Source organism: Coenobita brevimanus, chromosome 34, assembly GCF_032717465.1.
Source record: "Coenobita brevimanus isolate Jiangsu-jjx chromosome 34, ASM3271746v2, whole genome shotgun sequence".
Lineage (NCBI taxonomy): Eukaryota > Metazoa > Arthropoda > Malacostraca > Decapoda > Coenobitidae > Coenobita > Coenobita brevimanus.
The window spans coordinates 5,082,517-5,091,573 of NC_136987.1; the positions used below are offsets into that span (position 1 = coordinate 5,082,517).

Below are 9,057 nucleotides of genomic sequence, written 5' to 3' on the forward strand. Positions count from 1 at the left end.
TGGTAACAGTGGTCCGTCAGGTATTATTACTGTATATTTATTTCCTTGGCAAAGTTAATTAACAGATATGCTTGAAAGTATAAGTTCACTTTTTCACCGAGTCCTCCACCACTTGTTTGTACCTACCTGTGTCACGCTGTAACTGTGTATTAACATACCTGTATGTTTTGCTGTAACCATGAAGTATTTTTCATTTAGGCTATTCCAAAATGTTACCTACTGCACATCAGAGACTCCCAAGGAACAAGAGCACATCAACTAAAATGGCAAAACTGAGATACAGGCACCACTGTATGGCCAAGTGACTGACCCTAGAGATGCTCCCACATCTAAAATTTTACTTTGAAAAGTAAATGACAAGGATTTTCATTAAAATATACTGGTATATTTATTCATTCATAGCACCCAAACTCTGCTGAATAACTGATGATACCAGGGTTAGGACTGGCAAATGTTAATTTCAGTAGGTTATGTTTCATCAGGACTGGCAAATGTTAATTTCAGTAGGTTATGTTTCATTAGGCTTGCTTTGTGTGCAAAACTAATGAGTTTCTATAATTAATTTAGTTGTTTCAAAATTATGCATACCAGTACCCTCAACTATTCAAAACCTAAACCAACAGAACTGATAATATAATCAGATTACATTCTTCAGAGTGGTAGGTGGTGGCGACCATCATCCACTCACTTGATGTAGTGTTCCCTACTCCTTCCTTAGTCTTTATCATTCTTTTTCTGTGCCTGCCCTCCTCTCTTCCTATTTCTTCCATCTTTCCTGTCACTTCTTACTACTTTTATTTCCTTTACAGGTGGCTTTACATTGAGTGACAAGCCAAATGGTTTCCTGTAAGCCAAGAAACCATTTACAACGCTGGGTGGTAACCATATAATCAAACCATACATGCTCCCTACGTATCAACAAGTGGGTTGGTGGAGGGTTAATGTCCCTCCCCGTACAACAAATAACTCAAAGTCAAATGCCCACCCCTTACAGGATTATGGCGTCAGGCAATAGATAGATAGACAGATAGACATTCTTCAGAGAAAGGCACAATATATGTATTATATTATGGAAGTGGGAAGCATCCTAGATTTTGTAGGAAATTAGGACAAACTGCTGGAGAGCTCCAGTTTAAAAATTACGATAGTTTAATAAAATGATATCTATCATATCTCTATAATTTATTTATGACACCCAGATTCAATGGAAATAGCATTTATGTTACTAAAGATTGTATAATTCATTCATAACACCCAAATGCCACAGAAATAACATTCATTACGGAACACCAAGTCATATTTGTTGTTATTACCAGTGGCTTCCTACTGAGGGCAATGGGTCTAAAGCTCATTTGTCCCAGGATCACTGTAGTTCACTGGATTAGGTTAAATTAGGTATGGCTGTATTAGGTCAGGTTAGGTTGTGTTTGGCTTGGTTAGGTCATGTTAGTTACAGGGATGAGTGATTAATGAAAGACTGACATAGAAGCCAAATCAATCTGACAGTCCAGCATGGCAGGTGGTCCCTTGCCATGGTCTGCATGTAAAACTAGGGTGGTTGTATAAGCTAACTGATACTCTCTCTTCAAAAGTACACAATTCTGCAACTTTTAAAAACTATTACAATGATAATTACATTATAGTTTACTAAGGAAAAAATAAAGTTCCAATTTTATGCATGAACACTCTATTGCAGCTTCACCGAAAATTACATACGCTACCTTGTTGAACATCCATAAGTAACTAAATCCACATTAAAACTGGTCTTGTTGGAGACCCGAGTCAAAAACATTTGCTGACCTACCAAATGAGGTCATCTTTTAGTGCTCGGAAATGACATCAGTTACGGGCCAAGACAACATAAATATGTATAATTTAACTATCAATACAAATTTATCCATTGTGTAAATCCACTCGATAGCCAAGGAAACGAGAAAAATAGTCAGTTGGTTCCGGTACAAAATACAAGCACCTTACCCTCTGACACGGGCTTAGAATACAGTGTAATATCAGCATCAGAGCAAAGCTTATACCCATCAAAATCAGGGTTCATAAGCTTGTGGTCTGGCTTCAGAGAGAGAACTTTTGCCATCACGAATGATCAAGTTTACACGCTTTTCTTGACGTTCCTGGGCCTTTTTACGATACCTTACTACATCCCGTTGCCCTATAGGACAATACACTTGCCGACTGCCGATCGCCGGGAAGGACAACTTTTTGGAACTCCTCACAAGGTCTAATAACATAGTCTCCTTGCCACTTTATGGGTGAACAGAGACGGAACATAAGCGTACCGGTATATAAATAATAATTTTAGTAGGGGGCAAGGAATTATGGGGAAGTGGGAGATCAACACCAATGTCTAGGATATCTTATAAACCTCTAGTTCCTATAAAATATGGGCGTCAACGGATGACTGGCCAAGCATTTATATAACTGAGTAACAAGAATAAGAGAAAGAAGGTGGTGCTAAGAGGTGGGATTTAAGATGTCAGTCAGGGAAGCGTGTATGTGTGTGGAAATAATGTACACACACTGGTCACTAATCCCTCTTGTTCCTGGTCTGTAGTGACAGTCTGATGTCCCACAGGTCATAGTAAGCTTTTGTCTATAAGACTAGGTTTTGTCATGTAAACAGCACCACGATGATTTTGTCATTTCCGATTCGCCTCCGTGGTTCAGGAGTATTCGGTTGTCACCGAATTCGGACTTTGAACACTTTCTTTTCAGTCACTTATATTCTTTTTGAGGGAAAGTTGTTGTTAGTTGACGTGTTGTTTTGCAATTGCCAATCACGAGAACTTCAGACACCTGCATGCGGGTGCGTAGCTAGGATTTTAAAGATGCGGTTACCAAGGGGTGGCCCAGTTTTTATCTGATACAGTTCACACGAGCTAAATCGCGGCCGTTTTTTTTCGCCGATCTGCGGGGGTAAAAATGCCGATTTCGGCATTTCTCCCGGAAAGGTGTTCACACGCATAGATATACACACGTACGGGGGACTGCAGAGACAGGAACGAAGAAACCACAAAGATGGACCGCCGTACCCATACTAGGCGTCCAGCTCTTGCTCTTGCACTTTGCCTACTTCAAGATGAGCCCGCACGCCGCGATATATCTCCTGTGTACAGGCTTTACTGTCACTCAGCTTTTGGTGACTTCAGGGGCCGTATGCGTAAATCTTCTTAAGCATAAAATCATGTATAAGATTCCTTGTGTATACCTTTAACTCATACTTAAATAATCATACTCTTATACTCCTGGTCATACTAAATACACCCAAACTGGAATGAACATTACAGGGAGAGTAGTAGCAGTACTAGAAGTGTTATGCTGGGAGTTTTTAGACCGACTTCTCGTTCTAAAGACACCAGCGACTGAGCGGGGTCCTCTTTCTAGACCGGAAATAGAACACTTACAAAGGAACAGGGCATAAAAACTCGGCAAGACACCTTAACACATATATTCCCTTAGTCCAACTTCCTTACAATATACATACAGTGGTACACTGAATGTGGGTGGGGTATAGTGACAGGTCAGTTAATATTGGTACGATATAATACATGGGCACTGTGCTTACACCTGAGTTACTACACAAGAAAATATCACATAGATATGGTGACACTGTACATACACTCGGTCTCTTTGGACTCCACGTGGTATATTGGTCTCTTGGCCATACACTAGTATATTACTCTGGTTCTAGGGAGCTTAGGCATTAACACAGCACTCTGGATAATCTGGGGTAGAGACACTTTATGGGTGGTGTTTCGGTCTCACTGTTTCTATACCACATACAGTCACTGTCACTATTAAGTCTCTAGCACGACACTGGGGTCTCGAGGCGTCGTCACTGGGCTGCTGAGGTCTGGGCTTAACTGAGGTGGCGCCCGGGGGTTGGAGGGAGCCCTACTGGGAAGCCTTCCTGCAGAAGGCACGGGACAGCTCTTGGGGGCGTCGCGGCCCGGGCGCGTGTCTGTTCTTGGGTGCAGGGAGGCCCTTTCCTGCTCGGGCCTAGACCTGGTGAGAGGTCCTCGGGACTGGGGCCAAACAGTGTCAGGGGTCGGGTCTGCCGCTTCTTCCTCTTGGCAGAGGGCTGGGCCAGAGTGGTCCCGCCGTGAGGTCTGGGGGCTGGCCCTGGGAGGCCTGGGACTGTGGTTGCCTCTAGGTGGGGGCGCTGTCAGGGGTTGGCTGCGGCACCCTGCCTGCAGGGCATCCGTCAGGATCCGGCATCGTCCAGGGGCAGGCTGGAGGGCGTGAGCCCCATTTTCAGCAACAGGACCTTGCCACCACTCCTGGAACAGCAGCACATCCGGGGAACTACACCTGAAGGGAGAGACAGAAGGGTGTCCCACGCAGCCGAGGTGTGGAGAGTGGGCCATGCAAGGGACCTTCTCCTCCGGGAGAACCCTCGGGACTGTGGACGAAGGGCGTACAGTGGCCGTCCCTTCCCTTATGCGTACAGTGGCCATTGTTGCGGTTCCACAGCCCCTTGGGGTAGCAGCGGAAGGAGATACAGTGGCTGTTCCTTCCCCAGCGCGTACAATGGCAGTCGCCACGGGGCTGCTCCCGAAGGAGGAAGAGACAGATGAGAGACGTAGTGGCCATTCCCTCCCCGGCGTGTACAGTGGCCATCGTCACAGGTCTGCCTGTCCAACGGGAAGTAGCTGAGGGATGTACAGTGGCCGTTCCCTTCCCGGTACGTACAGTGGCCGTTCCCTCCCCGACGCGTACAGTGGCCATCGTCGTGGTTCCACTCCTGCCTTTGCCTGTCGCTGTGCATACAGTGGCTGTCACACCGAGGCAGGCTCTAGATGTGACTGCAGTAGAAGGACAAACAGTGGCCATTCCTTCCCCAGTGTGTACAATGGCCGTCGTTACGAGGCTGCAGGAGGAAGCAGCTGAGGGACGTACAATGGCCATGCCCTCCCTGGTGCGTACAGTGGCCATTACCACGGTGCTGCCTGGGACTGTATCTGGAGCAGTCCCACCCCAATCCTGATGAGGGCTGGTCCGGCTAAGAAGTAGTTTCGCACTCCTGTGATGTCGTGGTTGGGCAGGTTGAGGGGAAGAGGGACACAAGGTCGGAGCGTACCTGAGCCCGTCTCGCTTTGGGCCAGTGTCGCATTCACCTGGCCCATCGTGGTGTCCTCCTGGGGTGGGGGTAGGGCTGCGGCTCCGTAGCGGGGTGGGGGGTCAGGCGGTGGGAGCACGCATTTTAAAAACATCAACCACAAAATATCTATAAACATTACTGAAAACCAAAATTCCACAGATACACAGGAAACACACACACACACACACACACAATTAGGTATATTCTTAAATATTTGAAACGACTTAGACAAAGAGGTGGGGCATGAGAAAAACATTCATGTGTGTAAAGGTAGACTTGATAAATGTGGATGTGGAGACAGGACAACACGAGCATTGCTCAATTCCTGTATACTACAAATAGGTAAATACAAATAGGTAAATACACACACACACACACACTCTCTCTCTCTCTCTCTAACGTCCACACATAGCTGTTATCCCATTTTATTACAATTTCAATTATCTGAGTAAGCTTTATAAATGCTTGAGTGTTTAATATACAAATCAAAATCAGTATCGTCATAAAAGCAATTAATGGGGAGGAAAAGGAAATACCATAATAACAGAGAACTTTCACCAGTCACATATCAAGCCAGACTGACCCAAAGCTGGCAAATTCCATCCTTCAAATTCTTTCCTCCCTCTTTTTCCCTCCCTCCCTCCACTAACAAGTCTGTTTCCACCACCTCCCTCCCTTCCCACCCCTTCTTCCTCTCCTCCTTTCCTCTACTCCCCCCCCCCCAATCTTTTTTCCTTTTTTCTCAATTTCCTTTCCTTCTCCCCCCCCCCTTATCCTTCCACCTCTTGTCTTTCTCCTTCCCTCCATTCCTCCCTGAAAAGTACGCTTCCTTCATCCCCCCTCCTCCTTCCACCTCCGTCCCTCCTCCCTTACCTCCTCACTCCCATCCATACCCCCCTTCTCTCCTCCTGCCTCCTCTTCAACCCCTCCTTCTTTCCCCTCTCCCTTTCTGCCAATCTCTTCGGCATGCAAGAAGACGATATTTTGATGATACACACACACACACACACACACCTGATTGGGATTATAAGTTAGGAAATAAAACCCTATACACATCAGAAAGAGAGAAATACCTAGGTGTGATTATCAATAACAGACTATCTCCGGCTGACCACATCAGCGAGAAGGTACGGAACATGTATACACTGCTTGCAAATATGAGAATTGCATTCACATACATAAATGAAGACATGCTAAGAAGGATAATAACATCATTCATTAGACCAACCCTGGAATATGCATCAGTAGTCTGGAGTCCTCATCTCAAAAAACACATAGACAAGATTGAAAAAGTTCAAAGGGCCGCTACAAGAAGGATACCAAGCTTAAGGGACCTAAGCTACGAAGAAGGACTAAATAAACTGAATCTACCAACACTACAGGACAGAAGGAAAAGAGGTGACATGATAATGCTATATAAGTGCATATCAGGGAAGGAGAAAATAGACATAAATGATTACTTAACATATGGAGAAGCATCAGCAAGAGGACACTGCAAAAAACTGCATAAGAAGAGAGGTGATAAAGACATAAGGAAATTCAGTTTCCCAAACAGAGCAATTGATCAGTGGAATGCACTACCGAATGAAATAGTGTGTGCCAAAACAATTCACAAATTTAAGGATATGTACGATAAATATGGTTTAAGACACGGGACAGTACGAGCTTGACTCATTCCTGTAAAGATACAATTAGGTAAGCACACACACACACACACACACACACACACACACACACACACACACACACACACACACACACACACACAGACAATTTTTTTATGGGATGATGATTACATCAATATTAATGGCTGTATGATCTCAAACAGGATTATCACCACTGTAGTTATTACAACCAACCACCATTACTACCACTATTATCCACCACACCTACCATCACGACCACCACCAGCTACTACCTCTTTTACCACCACCACCACAGGTCCGTAGTCAGACTTTTCGAAGGGGGGGGGGGGTCATTTTCTGCAGGATCTGGACTTGCATAGCAGCCGGCTGGTCAAAAGTCTGCTGCATGCTTGATATGGGGGTCTTGGCATTGCGATTTTACGTACTGCCGGATTCGGATTTCGTGGATTCAGTTTTTCAGAATGTTGTATAGGGAAGACATTGTGTTTTGAAGTACTGTATAGATTCACTAGTGGAGAACCTAGCCAAACCTGAACATACTCCTCTCCAAAGCTAGTATACCGGAAATGAGCTTGTTGGTGAATCTATACTTCAAAACACAATGCCTCTCCTATGTAACATTTCGAAAAATTGAAGCCGTGAAATCTAAATCCAGCAATCCGTAGAGTCACAACGTTGTGGGGCTCTGTGTGTATGCATAAGCGACATTGAGAGGCAGCACAAAACTTGTGAACGACGGAGAGTTACTCTGTTTGCATTGATATAAAAAAAATAGACCTTGAAAAAGTGAACATTTAGGTAGGTGGGGGCCTGCATCACCTCCACCAACTACCGTCATTACTACCACTACAACCGTCATCTCCACCATCACCAACCATCACCATTACCACCACCACCAACAACCACCACCACCACCACCAATTACCACCATGATCACCACCACCAACTACCACCAATACCTCCACCACCACCACCACTGTTGCCACACACACACACACACACACAAAGTAGAACTGATTGCATTGGAAATTAACACATATGAAGGGAACTTAATTGTGGCAAATTTATACAACCTATCTAAAACAAACACCTGGGAGAGAGGCGAATATGAAGACCTGGCAGAAAGTACAATTCAGAGTTTAAGAACATCATTACATAGAATGGAAGAGTAATCTGAAAGAACTGTACTAACTGGAGACTTCAATTCAAATATGTAAAAAGCCATGAAAGCAGTTGGGATCAAAAGCTCTTGGATTTTGTGCAGGAGTTCTTCCTAACACAGCATGTAAAGGAAAACACAAGAAAAAGAGGACTTGATGATCCATCCGTACTAGATCTTATATTTACCAGGCAGGAAAATGAAATTGACAATATAATATATCAGCCCCCATTCGGCAAAAGCGACCATGTAGTATTTAATTGTGTCTTCTGGATTGCATATGACGTCACCAGCAATGAGTTACAAAAAGAGTCTACACTATACAAAGGGCAATTATCATGACCTGAAGAAGTATGTCTTAGAAATAGATTGGGAAAAGAATTTAGAAAACAAGATTTAAATATTTGTCCCCTCCTCTCCCCTTCTTTCCTTCCATCTTCTTCTATCATTCTTTCCTCGTCCTTCTGCCTACGGGTGACTTTACACTCCCTCTTCTGTCTTTCATTCCTTCATTCTTTCCTCTTCCTTCTGCCTATGAGTGACTTTACACTGAGTGACAAGCCAAATGGTTTCCTGTACACCAGGAAACCATTTACTATGCTGGGTGGTAACCATATAACCAAATTTTGGCACTTGGTGGTTTAGTGGGTAATTATTGTGCTCCAATCGGACTGAGCCGGTGAAGGTTTATATTCAAGGGGTGGTTGGAGTTTATTGCTCACGTAATGCCACTCAGGGATGAGTGAGGTTGGTCACTCTCATCTTAAATGTCAGGACCAACTGCCTAGCCCCGGGCTCCTATGCTCCTCATGGGGCAACGTGGGATTGGATGATGGATGGATGGATGGATAAATCGTTGTAATGAATTTTTTTCAAATGCATCCTCATTGTAAAACAAGGGTGTGCTGTACATAAATGACACTGTTCATGCCAAATGTATGTGATTTCAAAGAGAGTCATTTAATATTTCCTTACACCCAACCCTGATCAGGCTGTATAGTAATGAAATGTAACCTATCCACACAAAATAAGCTTGCCTTATAATTTATTACCATACTGTAATTTACAGCATTACTGTATACATTTCCATTATATTATAATGGACTAAATTTCAAAAATGCAAATGTCAATTTTCT

The 9,057-nt window shown here is 44.1% G+C and overlaps 1 protein-coding gene across 1 annotated transcript in view; it reads right to left on the reverse strand.

The window, feature by feature from the left end:
- LOC145396056 (nudC domain-containing protein 1) overlaps positions 1 to 2,111 on the reverse strand; it is a 28,720-nt gene extending 26,609 nt beyond the window's left edge. The window contains exon 1 of the mRNA XM_080269520.1: positions 1,978 to 2,111. Within this exon, the coding sequence (XP_080125646.1) occupies positions 1,978 to 2,092 (115 nt within the window). The 5' untranslated portion in view covers positions 2,093 to 2,111. The remainder of the gene's footprint in view (positions 1 to 1,977) is intronic.
- Positions 2,112 to 9,057: the final 6,946 nt, after the last annotated feature.